Source organism: Papaver somniferum, chromosome 8 (assembly GCF_003573695.1).
Source record: "Papaver somniferum cultivar HN1 chromosome 8, ASM357369v1, whole genome shotgun sequence".
Classification (NCBI taxonomy): Eukaryota; Viridiplantae; Streptophyta; class Magnoliopsida; order Ranunculales; family Papaveraceae; genus Papaver; species Papaver somniferum.
In genome coordinates, this window is record NC_039365.1 from 162,972,497 (window position 1) to 162,990,417 (window position 17,921).

General features: G+C 38.6%; 1 protein-coding gene, 1 long non-coding RNA gene and 1 other non-coding gene across 3 annotated transcripts; all 3 read left to right on the plus strand.

Moving 5' to 3' along the window:
• The first annotated feature begins 10,842 nt into the window (after positions 1-10,842).
• Positions 10,843-11,561, plus strand: LOC113303797 (probable histone H2B.1). Its single transcript, XM_026552879.1, has one exon. It carries the CDS (start codon positions 10,910-10,912, stop codon positions 11,348-11,350), a length of 441 nt encoding a protein of 146 aa, XP_026408664.1. The 5' UTR covers positions 10,843-10,909; the 3' UTR covers positions 11,351-11,561.
• A 1,896-nt stretch (positions 11,562-13,457) lies between these two features.
• TRNAN-GUU lies at positions 13,458-13,531 on the plus strand. The gene has a single exon. It is a non-coding gene; the product is annotated as a tRNA-Asn (tRNA).
• A 1,414-nt stretch (positions 13,532-14,945) lies between these two features.
• LOC113303798 lies at positions 14,946-16,438 on the plus strand. The gene is made up of 2 exons (XR_003337771.1): positions 14,946-15,170; positions 15,327-16,438. It is a non-coding gene; the product is annotated as an uncharacterized LOC113303798 (long non-coding RNA).
• Positions 16,439-17,921: the final 1,483 nt, after the last annotated feature.

The window sequence follows — 17,921 nt, forward strand, 5'->3', positions numbered from 1 at the left end:
GTTGTATTATCTCGATCTTGTATCCATAGTCAATCACACAAGTTATCTTGTTGTCGTATTGTCTCGATCTCGTATCCATAGAGGATCGCACGAAGTATGAACCGAATAGTTGTATTATCTCGACTCAGTCCATAGACAATCACTTTCGGAAAGAGGACTTACAGGTGGAAAAGTTTTAGATTGAGGTATATTTGGGTACCCTCGTCTTTTCAATTGGTATCAGAGCAGGCAAACATGAAAAGATCTAACAATCTGTGTTTGGTGTGATCCAACCTATAAGATATGAGTCAAAATAAGAAAAGCAAAGCTAACTTATGAAGAACTCAGTTAACGTATATGTCAAGATAATGAGAATAATATCTCAGAGAAGGTCAATGGAAATTGTTCTGGTAATTCTTTTCGAAAATCAAAAAAAAAAAGTCTATGACTAATAACTTGATTGAGATTCAGGTTCCTGATCAGAAAAGAATGAATCCGAAATTCAAAAAACATGTCTTGGATCCGACTCCAATCTCTAGTGAAAAATCGACTGAAAAGAGATCGGATTCACTAGTCTGCCCAAGTTCTGGTTTTCGTAAAATGTTAGAAAGTTTTTTCAAACATGTAGAAAACTATTCAGAAAAGGGAAAAACCATTGACAGTCTAGATGATGTCCTAGAACTTATTGTTCAATTGAATATAAGAATTTGTGAAGGAAAGCGAGAAACACTCAGTCTTCAAAATAATCTGGCAGATTATTTGGAACAAAAATTGGCTTTATGCAACGAAGTTCATCAACAGACTACAGAGTGTGAAATTCTTACTCAATCGCTGGAGCATTCACAAGTAAGGGATAAGATCCTTATTGAAGATCTTCTTACAGAGTCATGTCGAAAGGTATATCTAGACAAGTGTTTCGAAAAACATTTCCAACAAGGAATGGATACCTTAAGAGGACATATAGAATGTCTTGAACAAAAGAAATCAGAAATTTGTCGGTTGGAAGATCTAGACCACACGGGTTCAAGTTCAAGGAACATACCATCCTGGGCACAAGATGTAATCAAAGATATAGCATCTCGTAATATTCCTAATGAAGATGATGGATTCAAAACCCACATAAGGGATCATGATAATGTCCCTAAAAGTAAGGAGGAAGAAATTCCTCAAAAGGAATTCAGTGAGGAAGATCCTCACCTCAACGCTTAATTGCGTTGGAATGTGCATCCTCACAATGCCCAATCTACTGATGTAAGGAAGCACACATATCTGGGCAATCTGTATCGATCCTGTCAATAATCTCTTATTCAACATAGAGAGTTTACATAATCTACCTGAAGATGCTTAATCTGTTTCCATGTGTAGAAAAGTTGTCTTATAAACAACTTGTGTAAACATGAAGTTTCCCTATCTAAAGTAGTTTTAGATACATGATCTAGAAGTTTGATTCTTCAAAAGAATCTTTGTGATTTTTTAACACATTAGATGCGAAAATCTTTTCAAATATGGTCAGAAATATTTATTTAAGGCAGAATCTTATGTTTGGAATGTGTTAAATGTTTCTCAAATATATGAACTCATATTATTTGAGAACCTATGGTAACAGGATGTATCCTCGAACTATATCTCAAGTAAGACTTCTGAAAGCCTTGAGTGGAATGACTTCTAAGGAAATTGTTCATCTTGATGATACCTTCAAGAAATCTGGTTGTGAAGGTATAGAAAATGAAAAAGGAAGATATGACTCATCTCCTTGTCCAAAACAGTTTGGATGCTAAGATTGATATTATCAATCTACGGCAAGTCCTCCTCAGTACTATTGAAACTCATCATAGATAGGCAGAACTACTAAGAATTGTTATCCATAACCAAAGAAAGATGATTAAACTTGGAATCGGTAATATGGAGTATGCTCGGAATATTAACCGAAAGGTTAATGCTTTAGCCTGTGAACATAATCAAGGTATTGTGTGCAGAATCCGAGATATCAGTCGAGATGATGTTGATGAAGATCCTGAAAAATTTGAGGAAATTGAAGATGATCTTTGAAAAATAGACATTAATTTTTGATTATTTCAATAAAGTCTATTATGAATAAAACTATCTATTATTGATGAATAAAATTATTAGTTTATAATTTTTCTTATGATAGTTTTCGATTACGTAGCCTGTGCTAGAATGCTTTATATTATTGCTATGTATGTTTATGGGATGTTTGATTTTGATTTTTATAACCTTAATATTCTATATCATATGGTGTGAACCCCTATGTTTTGGGTGACTTCTTGGTTTAACAGGATTAAGTTCTAGCCCATGAACGATCATAAGGGTTTATGTTTGAAACTAATATGTCAAAAAGTCACAATATGTTGAATCGTTTGGTTTGTCATAAAAGCATATGTGTTTCGGGGTTTCAACTTTTGCATCGCATTAGTTAAAACCGATTTTCAACCTTCTCTGGTAAAGGTTGCATTTTGTGTTGTTGTCTTTTGTCTAACGAGAGGATGCCAACACAACGGGGGAGAGTTCTATGTGAACTTGCGCTTAATGATATATATTTCTGAGGTGAAGAGGATGCGGAACTTGAGGTAACGAATTTGTTAGTTAATCATTTTCCTGTTTAAGAAAAGCTTGATTCTATTGCATATATTTATTGCTTTTGCTTAACAAAATTTCGGTACAATTGATGTTTATTCCATTATTTGTGTATGGATGTGTGTGTGATTCAATTGTTTCCGGTTAAGAAAAATTATTGTTATCTTGCTTTATTGTTTGGTATCAATTGTTTAGGCTTACGAAATTTTGGTGCAATTGCGGTACTATAGTGTCTATGTTTGTTTCAATTGCTTCCGGTTGAGGTAAATAATTACGCAAGTTGATTTATTTGGTTTGTATGAACTGTTTATGGCTTAATAAAAAAGTTTTCGGGATGAATTTTTTAGTCCAATTCGATTCCGGATAAGAGAAACTAAGTTAGTTCTGATCTTAGTTAGACTTATCAAAATGGAGGATTCAGTTATTCAAGTCTAATCGAATGCCTTGACAAGAAATGCTAGTTAACTAACCTAGTACTTGTCTTGTTTAAAAGTTAAAGGTCTAAGTTATTATTTGAATAATTAGAACCTGATGAGAAAAATAGAGTTAATTCTGATCTTTATTTTGGTCTTATCGAACAAGCGATTGTATTTATACAATCGGTTTAGCAAAAGAACTAAGGTTCTTGGTCGATTTTTGATTTGCTAAACATTAGGGAAAATTTCTTAGGGCAATTGTTTCCTTGATAACATATCAAAACAAAATTACTCTGTAGTTTCGGTTTTGATAATGGTTATCTAAAATGGTGTGTGAAATCCTCATGCTAAACTCTTATAGGTTGCAAGTCTTTTGAGATTTGTAAGATCCTTTCGGTTTGTCCTTTATTTGCTCGTACCTTTGTCATTTTGTGACAAAAAGGGGGAGAAATATATAGAGTAAACAAGTGATTTGGTATCACTAAGGAAAGGATAATGGTACTTAAACGTTATATCTAACGAAAGAGTAAAGCATAGACTAAGGGGGAGTAACATATCATACTGATACTTGTGGTTATCTTAATTACAAAGGGAATAACAAAGACGTGTGGATTGAAAATCTACCTATTTTACCTTTAGGGGGGGTATTAACTTTGTTATTATAATGTCAACAACGTCATTTATGGATTGAATGTATACAGGTTATTGTGTTGTTGAGATCTATTGTTAGTTAATCGTTTTCCTGTTTAAGAAAAGTCTGATTCTATTGCATATATTTATTGCTTTTGCTTAACAAATTTTCGGTACAATTGATGTTTATTCCATTATTTGTGTATGAATGTGTGTGTGATTCAATTGTTTCCGGTTAAGAAAAGTAGGAAATACAATTTAGTCTTAATAATAATATATTAGAGTTATTTTGGTCCAGTTATTTTGGTCATTTTTAAAAATATATATTATGTTTGGTCCCAAATATTATTGTTTGGTCCTAGGGTGGACAATATTCACGCGGAATGACGTCATTCACGATGTCATAATATTTTAATAGTGGTAGAAATGTTTTTTTTTCTCTTTTTCTCTCTCTTAATAAAAATAAATAAATAAAAACTTAAAATTGAAATATCTTTTGAACCACATGTCCAAAAATTGTAAATTTTATATATTCGGAAAGCCCTCGATGAGAGCTTTTCAACGAGTACCATTGTTGCTATGTTTTGGAGCTTTTAATTTTTACCTTATCCTTAGGCTAAAAAATAACTATAAAACGAACTATATACGAGTTCATTATACAAAATGAACTAATTTAATGAACTACCATATAGCTAGTTCATTCTATAGAATGAACTGTCATGATTAAGTAACATACGAGTTCATTCTACAAAGTGAACTGATATAATGAACTACTATTACGAGTTCATTCTATCATATGAAATACCATTAGGAGTTCATTCTACAATATAAACACCTATCACGAATTCATTCTACAATATGGACTATCATTTACGAGTTCATTTTATAAAATGAACTCCCATAATGGACACCTATTACGAGTTCATTGTACAATATAAACTACATATCATACTTGATTATCATTACGAGTTCATTTTACAATATGAATTATCAATCCTACAATATGAACAACCACTATGAGTTCATTCGACAATAATAAATCTATCACGAATTCATTCTACAATGTGAACTATAATAATGAACTACTATTGTGACTTCATTCTTAATAATGAAGTACTTTTATGACTTCATTCTATAAAACAAATTGCTAGCATATGATATAGGAGTTCATTCTACGAAATGAACTGCTAGAAGTAGAATGAAGTACCATATTCTAAAATAGTGTTCATTCTTGGATATAAACTACTATTATACCGAGAAAATTAAAATTTTGAAGCATAGTATAATGGGTACTCATTGTGTAGATCTCGACGAGACCTTTCCGAATATATAAAATTTATTAATTTTCGACTTATATTTTGAGAGATATTTCATTTTGAAGTTTTTTATTTATTAATGTTAAAAAGAGAGAGAAAATAAAAAAAGAGAAAACAAAAAAAAGAGAAAACAAAAAAAGAAGCACGAGAAGAAGAGAAAAAAGGGTATTTTAGATACTTTAATATTTTTGAATAAATAAGGACCAAATAGAACTCCCCTTTTGTTCGTGGACCAAATTGACTTGGGACCACATAAAATAGGACCAAACGATTATTTCCCCAAAAGAAAAACCATTGTTATCTTTCTTTATGATTTGGTATCAATTGTTTTACGGTGCAATTGCGGTACTTTAATGTCTATGTTTGTTTCAATTGCTTCCGGTTGAGGTAAATAATCATGCAAGTTGATTTATTTGGTTTGTATGAATTGTTTATGGCTTAACAAAAAGGTTTTCGGGATCAATTGTTTATTCCAATTCGATTCAAGATAAGAGAAACTAAGTTAATTCTGATCTTAGTTAGACTTATCAAAGTGGAGGTTTCGGTTATTCAAGTCTAATCGAATGCGTTAACAAGAAATGCTAATTAACTAACCTTGTACTTGTCTTATTTAAAAGTGAACGGTCCAAGTTATTATTTGAATAATTAGAACCTTATGAGAAAAATAGAGTTAATTCTGATCTTTATTTTGGTCTTATCGAACAAGCGATTGTATTTGTACAATCGGTTTAGCAAAATAACTAAGGTGCTTAGTCAATTTTCGATTTGCTAAACTATTAGGGAAAATTGCTACGGGCAATTGTTTCCTTGGTAACATATCAAAACAAAATTACTTTGTAGTTTCGGTTTTGATATTGGTTATCTAAAATGGTGTGTGTGGAACCCTCGTGCTTAACTCTTATAGGTTTTGAAAGTCTTTTAAGATTTGTAAGATCCTTTCGGTTTGTCTTTTATTCGCTCGTAGCTTTGTCATTTTGTGACAAAAAGGGGGAGAAATATATGGAGTAAACAAGTGATTTGGTATCACTAAGGAAAGGACAATATCGCTTAAATGTTATATCTAACGAAAGAGTAAAGCATAGACTAAGAGGGAGTAACATATCATATTTATACTTGTGGTTATCTTAACTACAAAGGGAATAACAAAGACGTGCGGATCGAAAATCTACCTATCTTACTGTTTGAGGGTGAAAACGGCTTCTGCTGATTTCGGTAATTTCGGGCGTGTGGGTGAGAAACGAGTCTAAACCCTAAACAATTTACTGCAAGGGAGTACTTTAGATTCGAGAGATCAATCTGTACAAATCCGGCCTAAACCAAGAAATGGTCGTTCCAGACTTGCTTCGGTCACAAAGAGGAGGAGAAGGGTTGGTTTTGGTGAGGGAAGCGAAGGGAGTGTTGAGACCAGAATAGTTGATTCTGGAAGAGTAGTTGTTTTGTGACTTGTATCAGAAAGTGGGAAGCTAACAGATGGGAAAGCTAGCAAACATTTTCTGAGTGTTGTATGCTCCTGACCAGAACTTGTTGTTCGGTGGAAATAGGTAATGCCTATTTATACAAGGGGAAGTGAAACATACTCTGGTCTCATTAAGAAATGGAAAACGGGTGAGTAAATGGGAGGAGGTGGTAATCGGTAATGCTCGGAATTGATGTTCCATAAAAGAAAGCGTTTCACCATTACTCCTTGTATTTACTAACCGCCTCATCCTTATGACACTTTCTTATAACGAGCGTAGTGTACGCCGCACGCTGTAAACCGCCAAACCAATATCCAATGAGCATCCCCCAGTTTGTGAGATGTGTTGATGTCTCGAGTGTTTTCGTGGAAAACATGTAGCACGTTGTTGTTGTCTGGCAAGTTGAGCTTGAGAGACTTGCCGGCTCGGTGGTGACCTTCAACGGTAGAGATTTTGCATCTTAAGAGGAAGGTAGCCGTTGATTATTGCAACATTTCGTTTGGTAGCCAATGGCATTAAAGTATGATGAGTATGGCTTTAATGTGGCCCAGGTTAGGCGCGGCCAAAAGTTAGGGTTTTGGCTTTGTCTAGGCGCGACCAAACTAGGGCCAAAGGTTGTCATGCGTTATGGTAACCTTGGACGACGAAGATCTGCATCTTAGATGAAAAAGTGGCCGCTGATTGTTGCAGGCCTTCGTTTTGGTAGCCGTATAGGGAAGGCCGGCATGTTATGGCACGGTAAGGTGATTGGCATGCCATTGACACATGTGGCATGGCATGCCTTGGCGCGGTTTGGCGTGGCCAAAACTAGGGTTTTGGGCCAAAGGTTACCATGCGTTGTTTGGCGACCTTGGACGGTTAGGATTTGCATCTAGGATGGAAGGGCGGTCGTTGCTCGTCGTACGTCTTCGTTTTGGTAGCCGCATGGGGAAGGCTGGCATGGTATGGCACGACAAGGTGGTTGGCATGCAATTGGCACATGTAGCATGGCATGCCTTGACGCGGTTTAGCGTGGCCAAAACTAGGGTTTTGGGCCAAAGGTTATCATGCGTTGTTTGGCGACCTTAGACGGCTAGGATTTGCATCCAGGATGGAAGGGTGGTCGTTGATCGTTGCACGCCTTCGTTTTGGTAGCCACATAGGGAAAGCCGGCATGGTATGGTGCGGAAAGGTGGTTGGCATGCCGTTGGAACATGTGGCATGGCATGCCTTGGCGCGGTTTGGCGTGGCCAAAACTAGGGTTTTGGGCCAAAGGTTACCATGCGTTGTTTAGCGACCTTGGACGGATAGGATTTGCATATAGGATGGAAGGGTGGCCGTTGATCGTCGCACGCCTTCGTTTTGGTAGCCGCATAGGGAAGCCCGACATGGTGTGGCGCGACAAGGTGGTTGGCATGCCATTGGCACATGTGGCATGGCATGCCTTGGCGCGGTTTGGCGTGGCCAAAACTAGGGTTTTGGGACAAAGGTTACCATGCGTTGTTTGCGACCTTGGACGGATAGGATTCGCATCCAGGATGGAAGGGTGGTCGTTGATCGTCACAAGCCTTCGTTTAGGTAGCCGCATGAGGAAGGTCGGCATGCTGGGGCCAAGGCCAATGGCGCAGATGGATTGGGATAGTGGGGACAAGGGTTTGGTACGGACGGCTTGGCATGGTGGGGCCAAGGCAAGGTGTGGTTGGCTTTTCATGGCGGAGACAAGGGTTTGGCATGCCATTAGCGCATGGTGCGGCTAGCATGGTTGGGGACAAGGCAAGGCGCAGTTGGCTTGGCATGGTGGGGCCAAGGGTTTGGCATGCCATTGGCGCATGGTGCGTCTAGCATGGTTGGGGTCAAAAGCAAGGTGCGGTTGGCTTGGCATGGTGGGGCCAAGGGTTTTGCATGCCATTGGCGCATGGTGCGGCTAGCATGGTTGGCATGTCTTGGCGCGGAGATGTGGCTGGCATGGTTTTCCATTGGCACAGTGGTACGGCTGGCATGGTTGGCATGCCTTGGCATGGAGATGTGGCTAGCATGGTTTTACATTGGCACAGTGGTGCGCCTGGCATGGTTGGCATGCCTTGGCGCGGAGATGTGGCTGGCATGGTTTGCCATTGGCACAGTGGTGCGGCTGGCATGGTTGGCATGCCTTAACACGGAGATGTGGCTGGCATGGTTGGCATGCCTTGGCGCAGATATGTGGCTGGCATGGTTTGCCATTGACACAGTGGTGCGGCTGGCATGCCTTGGCGCGGTAGCATGAGAATTAGGGTTTGTCATAGATGATGTCGGTCAATGTTAAGGGTTCTGCCGTGGAACATGACACATAAAAAAAAGGTACCCTGGTAATACGTAGGCATGCTGATCGATTCAATAAATGTGCTAATGGTCATAGTGACGTCATGTCAGTTGTACGGTTTTACGATTTTAACCCTAAGCTAAAAAACACTATCAACATTAAGTCCCCTGCTTAGATCGGAACATGTGCATTGTTGTAAGCATAAGATGGTGACAGGAAAGGACCAAAATCGAAAGGACAAGTCTTGGAAAGATGTCCAGGAAGGTCCAACTAACCTTTTTCGAGAGGTAAGGAGATTCCATGATCCTCGTGTTTGGCGGCCTTGCGTAGATTCTATTTGTGATGTAGACCGTGAAGTGGTGAGATGAATATCGTCGGCTTAGTCTGGCTATGCATCACCTTGGCTGGGTTAGGGAACATCATGACGCTGGCTCGGCGATTTGTCGGTGTTGGTGCGGCAAGTCATGGCGCGGACGTCTTGGCATGGCGCGGCCAAGGCAATGACGCTGTTTGGTGAGGCAAAGCATGCGGACGGCTTGGCATGTGGGGCCAAGGCATGGCGCGGTCCTGGCGAGGCAAGCATGGCGGACGGCTTGGCATGTGGCCAAGGCATGGCGCGGTCCTGGTGAGGCAAGCATGGCGGACGGCTTGGCATGGTGGGGCCAAGGCAATGGCACAAACGGTCTTGGCATGGTGATTGGTCTTCGCGGGCCCGGTTGCCTCTTTTCCTTACTTGACTTAAATAGGAAGTCATTTCCTTATTCAAACCCCTAAGTATCAAGCCTATAAAAGGAGGGGCCGGCCTCTCCTTTTACTTCACACCTATATTTTTTTTTATTCTGGCCGTGTGGTAACAGTAAAGCGGACGAGCGAATCCCAGGTATGTCTTCCAACACTTCCTCTTTAACTTGCTTTTCTTGTTTTTTTATTGTGTTAGTGCAGACCCTAGCTGTAGGCGTACCTTTTCGTGAACTTGTAGAAATGTTGTCCTTTTGCGTTGGTATGAATCCTAGCCGTAGGTATGCTTTGCACGAACTTGTAGTAACATTTAGGCGTGAATACCGTAGTGATGTTGGCCGCCTCAATTACCGTGCAAAGTAGGCATGCATGAGCTGGTAATTGTCATTCCCTTCCCGCGAAAACCTAGCTTCTAGCGTTTACTCCTTTTTCCTGGTGTGACCGTGTGTATGGTTCCCGTGGTGGGGCGCGCCCCCTCGGCCGGGCGCAAATTTCCCGCTGCAGGGTACGGTGTTGGCATGAGGAGGTGATGCAGGGTCTGTCAGTCCCCATTTCTTTGCCTATGCGCATTATGACTTTGAAACAAATTGGCTTGTGTCCAAGATGGATCTCGTGTGTCTGATAAAATAATTTCCATGCACTTTCCGTAATAATTTCTCTTCGTATTGTTCCATTGTAGTTATTTCGAAGGTGGAAGTAGCGTGAGAGAATTTTCGTTAAGATGTCATTTGAGAAAAGTTCTGCCATACCGAAAGATGTTGGCAATTCCAAGCCAGTCATAGATGATGAGTTCTTTACAACACCCGCCACGATTAGGAGAAATCATCCCAAGTATGTGTTGATGCTTCTGACCGGTCCGGAAAGTGAAGGAGAGGCCGGTCGGTTCGGCCAGGAGGTGTAACAAGGTTTTGTCTTCAAAGGAAAGAGTATCATGCTTCTCCTACCCCAAAATTTTCATGATTTATAAGGGGATACCACTATTAGCGGGGATGATATCAATTAAGCAATTCGACGATCAGGATCTGCTAACACTTGTTTGTCCTATATGGAATGATATCATCTCCAAATAATACCGGTATCCCCTTTATAAATCGTGAAAATTTTGAATATCGCCCAAAACAAAGCCTTCCCCCTTTTCATCATAGCCTTTCATTACCTTTGCAACAATCGACGGCATAGGCTGTCGATCCTTATGAAACAAATCGATTCGTACGAAACAAAGCGCACCAATCATAGCACAGTCAGTGTCGATCCGTATGACTTAATATACCTTCACATTAATCAACGGTGAACAATGTCTATCCGTATGATACAAGAACCTTCAGCATAATCAACGGTGAATAATGTCAATCCGCATGAAACAAATCGCACCAATCATACACTACCAACGCCCCTATATAAAAACCCCACTCTCTTCTTTCAATTTCACACCTAACAATACCTTTACTCTCTTCCCTTCCTCTGAAAAACATTTCATTTTCCGTTCAAATTTCCGTTCAAATGGCACCGAAAGCAGCAGAGAAAAAACCAGCAGAAAAGAAACCCGCTGAAGAGAAGAAAGCAGAGAAAGCACCAGCAGAGAAGAAACCCGGAGCTGAGAAGAAATTACCAAGCAAGGATGCTTCAACAACAGATAAGAAGAAGAAGAAGAAATCAAAGAAATCAGTCGAAACTTACAAGATCTACATCTTCAAAGTACTGAAACAAGTTCATCCTGATATTGGTATCTCAAGCAAAGCAATGGGTATCATGAATAGTTTCATTAATGATATCTTTGAGAAACTTGCTGCTGAATCATCCAGATTAGCGAGGTACAACAAGAAACCAACTATCACTTCTCGAGAGATTCAGACTGCCGTCCGTCTTGTTCTTCCTGGTGAATTGGCTAAGCATGCTGTTTCTGAGGGTACCAAAGCTGTTACTAAGTTTACTAGTTCTTAATTGCTTTTTCTGCTCTTTAGGTTTTAGGAATTGAGGGTTTCTGTTCTTTTGTCTTGGTGGTTTCAGTTTGGGGATTATGGTTTCACATATGTAATTAGTAGTCTTGTCAATCTTCGGAGGAATGTCAATTTCAAATCCAATATCTTGTTTGTGGAATCAAATGTCTTAATTTTTAAAATGAATCAATTGAAACCCATTTTGAAATCTGGAAGTGTCAACTTATCTGATTCTGAGTTTTATTTCCTTTTCATTGTGTCATTTATGTTAAATACAAATAAGTATAACAAAGAGTATTATTGGCCTCATTGGTTGGGTTTTCTGCTAAAGATTTGTGAATTGCTAGCGGCTTTGAGGTTATTTCGGCTTAGACATCCACGTTCTAAGTAAAATGAAATGTGTCAATTAGTTCAGGTTATCTTACCATGTGGCCTTAGCTTATTCTTATGCCAAACTTTAGATAATCTGCAACATTGAGGTTCAACCTGAGTCCCTGACTGCTAAGAGGGGGAACACAATCGTAGAGAGGTTTCATAGGTCGTTTTCTTTCTAACTGTATGCAATTTCCTTGCCTTTTGTTTCTTCTGGATGCTGTGAAGTGGGTTCTATGAGATGGGATGCATTATGGATGAGGATCCTGCTGCGATGGTGTTTATAAGAGGTACATACATTTTCTTGCAAAATCTAATTTAAAATGTGAAGGCGCAAAAATTTAATCGAAGGTGTAAAATTTCAGTGATTTATTTGAAGAATTGATTCAAAACCATTCACATGGAAGCTTTAATTGTTAACTACACGGCAAAGGAAAATTAAAAGCCTCTGAAGTGGTCAGTTTTCTGTCGGTGCGGGGGCTTGCAATTCTTCTGGCTTGATGGCATTTTGATAAAGAAGAAAGAAACTTGGAGACTTGCTTGAGGACCATTCAATTAAAGGTATTTTCTGATTTTCCTTGACTTTTTAATTTGTCATAATGTGTTAGAAGTCAGGGATTGAGTAGCTACTGCTCCTCATGGCAGGTAGTAAATTGTTATTCTTATGCATTTTTCCCTTTTCGGTTTTACTGATAGGTTAATTACAGTTGTTGAGAGAGTGTAAGTTAGTTGTATAAGTTAACTCGGGCAGACATTTGGTAGCTGTGGATATATGAAGTTTCAAGGCACTGTCTTGCACTCTCTGGTGTCTAAGGCCCCAGATTTTTGAACCAACACTTGCACTAGCTAAGCTTAGCAATCACATGCTTAGTAGTAGTGTAATTCTTGCAGGTTCACCAAACAGTCATCTATGAATTGGGTGTCAGATGTCGAGAAAGAAAAATAGTTGTCTGTATTATTTCTGGACACAAATTGAAATTGAGTGTAAAACAGTTCCAGAAGAATTTAAACTTGGAGCTATGCAATGAAAACATTGTTGTTTTATGTATACGTGTACGGAAGTTCTAGAGCAGAACACAGTATCCCAATGGGAATAAGAGTAAGCTATGTATCTATTATCTTCAACGATACTTGGGACGTTTGCAGCATTCATTAGAATCTGTGCCATCTTATTAACACAAGATCTCAACTAGAACCTTTAAGAGCTTCATTATTTCTAGCCAAACAAAAGACATGGATTTTGACTTGTTTGATTACTTTGTTGAAAACGGAGAAAGATAGGGTCTCTCATTATTTGCATTCCAGTACTGAGGAGAAGTTACTGAAGAGTGTTCAAAATGTGCTTAATACTGCCTAAAGAATTGCATGAAAAGGAACACTACCAATACAATTGACGCTTGTTTTCTAATTTAACCATTTTTTGCTTTGCTTTGCTCAATTCTACTGTATTATTACTGTCAGCACTTTAATTAATTGCGGCTCTTAATTTTTCTATTAGCTTCAATAACGACGACTGCAGGTTACGTTAGAAACAATGCTTGGGCTTTCGCCACAGATTTGATCCTGGAAAGTGAATGCAGCTATGTAAAAGATTAGCTAGATTCATCATTACTTGGGTTGTTCTTGATAACTGTAAGATCAACCAATTTGGCTTTCCAAAGCTGCCAAAGATGTACTGCAAAGTGCTGTTTTTACTTAAGTACTTTATAATTTTGGTAAATTTGTTGCTTTCCAATAAAGCTGGAATAGCTCAGCTGGTTAGAGCGTGTGGCTGTTAACCACAAGGTCACAGGTTCAATCCCTGTTTCTAGCGTTACTTTTTTGTACGCTCAGAAAAACTTGAATACTTCCCCTAAAACTGTTTTTGTTTATGAATGTAAGCCTTAAGAGTTACTAAGAAAAACAATGTTACTGTATGTTAATCTGTGTTGTTCTTTCCTTTGCCTTCTGCTGTTTTGCAGCTTTGCTTGTGGGTCTATGACTACTGACTAGAGGCTGACTAGTTGTAGACTTCATTCACTGGATGCAATATAACTGAAACCCATTTGTAGTACATCGGCCTAAGACTGAAGCTATCAAGGCCATCGCCTAAATGTGTCGAGACACTCTATGAGCTCATGATGAAGTGAAGCTGAAGAAAATGCGCCCTCTATGAGCTCAATTATTTTTACTTAAATTGGGATATGATTTTCTCTAGTTTTTTTTTCTTCTTTTCTTTCCTTCTCCGCCTTCTCTTTTTCTGTAATCTCACTCCTTGTAGATGAGGGCCAAGGGAAATGATTACTGTAATTTAAGTACGTGATCACGAGCAAATTATTGGCATTGTCGGCTAGGAAACATGCATGTTTTTAATTTTCTGCTCACTGTAGGAATTGGACACTGGCCATTTTTACTGTGGCAATCATGAGCCATGGAAATTCAAGTCTCTCTCAATGTTTAGATATGCCTAAAAGTAACAACAGCCAAGCGTGTGTTTCTCACTTAATTGTTGAGTTGTTGTTTTGCCCAGAATGGTTCGAGTACCAAGCAAAATTTTGGAGCAACAATTCCGGCTTCAGCTGGAGCTGTAACTGTAAGCTTTAGAAATTTGGTGGCCAGGGCATTCTTGGAAAAGCACAGACCTGGCCCGACATGAGACACGAGACCATAGCAACATTGCTCGTGGCTGCTAGCGCTCTAAAATTTGCTGCTGTAATTGCAATATTTTTGAAGAATAATAGCGAACGAAGTATATGGTTACTCAAGATATATATAAAAAGCATGATCAATCTCTTAAGCCAAGATATGTATTTCCGCGTCAGTCATGATTCATTCATCTTCTAGTAGTTCATTGTTTAATGGGAAATGTATAAAACAGTCCTACAACTAGGACCCGATTCAAAGAATGGTCATACAGTTATAAACCAATTACAAATCAGTCACACTTCCGTTATCCGTTTGGTTAAGTCAGGTGGTCCCACCAAGTCAGAGTTAAATGCTGCACTGGTAAAATTACCAGTCGGTCCTTAACTTAACCATCCCGAATCTGTAACCTTAAATCTTGTGAATTTCCATCTCGAGGATCATGGGAACGGATATCCTAACCCTAGCTGTAATAGATCAGTAGCCATAGATCGGGTTGACGGTACATCTAGAGGATTATTTAGACGGACATGATAGGGCCGAATTAAACAGAAATCATAACTGTTTAGGGTTTCACTTTCTTTCCATTTTCTTTCAGCCTCTTCTCTCTCTCATTTTCTACACCAGAGCTCTGCAAAAATGGCGATTCCCTAAATATCAAGAGATTTCAAGTCATTTTCATCGCAAACAGATCTGTGTAGTTCGTGTGTGTGATTTTTATCCATTTGTAGTGCTGTTTTGTGAAGATTTTCAAGCAAAGAAAGTAACTGGTTACTCAATACGGTGGTTTTCTTACAAGAGATTAACACAATTTTCGTAGACATAACGAGGTTGGTAATCAGAAAACCCATATTGTGAATTTTCAGAAACCCTAATTTTACGATTTGGGGATTTTTTTCATAAACCCAGGGAAAATTGGGGATTTTACTGTACAGTTGATGGTTGTGTTTTACTAATTGACTGTCTAATTGTGTTATGAATTACAGGAATTCGATGAATGGGTTAAAAATAGAAGTTAGGGTTTTGAATCTGGTGCTGGCTGTAGATAGGAGAACAAGTGGTGACAGAGATGGATCGTTCACAAGAAAAGGAATCTGAGAAGGATATGGGACTGGTGGTGTTGATAAAATGGGTTGTTGTTGAAGTTGTATGTGGAGAAAGTGCAGAGAAACAATGGGTCTGGTAGTATGATTGCAGTGACTGAAGTTGGTGGTTGAACTGGTGGATTTCTGAGAAGATTGTGGGACTTTCAGAGAATGGTGTTGGTGGTTAAGAAGAAATTGTTACTGCAATGAATGTAAGCAGTTTTAGATGGCTCAAATGTTGTGATTTGAGAATGTGTAGGGACTGAAATTGCAAGGAAGATGGAGTGACAATGGTTAACAAATCTGGTGATGGATATAGAGTTGTAATACAGCTGAAGGTGAAGCAACATGAATGGGTTATAGATAGGGTTTGATGAAATTGATCTGATATTGTTGTTGGTGCTTGATACTGCAATTTCAGTTTGCTGCAGCTGCAGTTCGAGTTAATGGCTAGAAGAGACTGGCAATGAATGCTTGGTTTGTTAGAAAATCACCAAAGTTACACGGCGCGTTCAAGTTTTTCAACAAGTTTTAGCCAATGAAGTTTCGCCAAGGTTCATGCTCAGTTCGTACAACTCCAACATTATTACAAAGTTAAGTGATACCTTTTGTTATCGATGTATCATCGTCGATGTCTTCTTATCTTCATTGTTAATTGTTCAAGTTGCACACTATGTTTCTCTACGTTTCCAACTTGAGGGGGAGTATTAGAGTAGTATATCGCTTATGTACAAGTAGCCGAGGTGTAAAGAATGACTAAGGCAGCTATATTATGAAGTGAAGACCAAGCAAGTGACCGAGCAGCCAACGCACGTGAAGTGAAGACCAAGTCAAGTGAACTGCACTCAAGGCACGTGAAGCAAAGAACAAGACAAAACATAAACCTAACATAATTATCTTCCTAGGTCTAATTTACTCTATAAAGAAGAGTTTCCATGTAACTGTAAAACTATCTCAGAGTATTCTGAAGATCAATAATATCTCTCACCTTACGGGTTTCATCCGCGGATGTAGTTCGAATCGACCGAACCACGTTAATCTCGTATTCGATTTGATTTTGGTATGTAGTTTAATTTCTTCATTAATTATTTGTTTATCATTGTGAAAAAGCGAGAGTATAACAACCACACCCAATATTTCTCTTAGCAATCTGTATGGACTAACTCTAATATACTTTCAAGAGAGTCAACTAGACACAATCTTAATAAAGTATATCAAAGAGTTATATCTCTCTTTCTCGATTCAATTCCTACTCAAGCAATTAGAAATCTGCGAGTCTAATTGAATACAAGAGAAATCACTTGAACGGTACCAAAGACCAATGTTCAAGTATCAATCAATGTAAATCAACAACCAAAGGTTGGATATTCTAATTGATTGATCTTAACGCACAACCTGTGATATTTCAATTATATAACATAATATAGTGCGGAAAAAAAATAACACAGACACCATAATTTTGTTAACGAGGAAACCGCAAATGCAGAAAAACCCCGAAACCTAGTCCAGATTGAACACACACTGTATTAAGCCGCTACAGGCACTAGCCTACTATAAACTAACTTCGGTCTGGACTGTAATTGAAACCCAACCAATATCACACTGATCCAAGGTACAATTATGCTCCTACGTCTATGATCCCAGCAGGATGCTACGTACTTGATTCCCTTAGCTGATCTCGCCCACAACTAAGAGTTGCTACGACCCAAAGTCGAAGACTTTAATAAACAAATATGTATCACACAAAAAAGTCTACGGTAATAGATAAATCTGTCTCCCACATAAATACCTACGAGTTTTGTTCCGTCTTTTGATATATCAAGGTGAACATGAACCAATTGATAAACCAGACTTATATTCCCGAAGAACAACTCAGAATATCAATCACCTCACAATAATCTTAATCGACGCGGCGAAATAAGATTTTATGAAATCACAAACGATGAGACGAAGATGTTTGTGACTACTTTTATGTCTTGCCTATCGGAGATATCAATCTCAAGCCAATCGTTACGATTGCACTCAATACGATAGAATCAGCAAGATCAGATCACACAACTACAAGAAAGTGGTATCGATCTGGCTTCACAATCCCAATGAAGTCTTCAATTCATTAACCTACAGGGTCTCGGTAGAAACCTAAGGTTAAAGGAGAATCAACTCTAGCTTATACAACTAGTATCACACATGAGGTGTGGGGATTAGGTTTCCCAGTTGCTAGAGTTCTCCCCTATATAGTCTTTCAAATCAGGGTTTGCAATCAATGTTAGCTTAGTAACAAAGCATTCAATATTCGCCGTTAGATGAAAACCTGATTAGATTCAAGCTAATATCTTTCAACCGTTAGATCGAAAATTTAGTTTGTTACATACAAATGAAATGCATGTTTTAGGTTTGTGTAACCGTACCTAAACATGTACATTTATTGGTTCAACAGTAGTTAACCAAATGGTTAGCCATATGAGCACTTTCATATCAACCATGTTCTTCTTCACC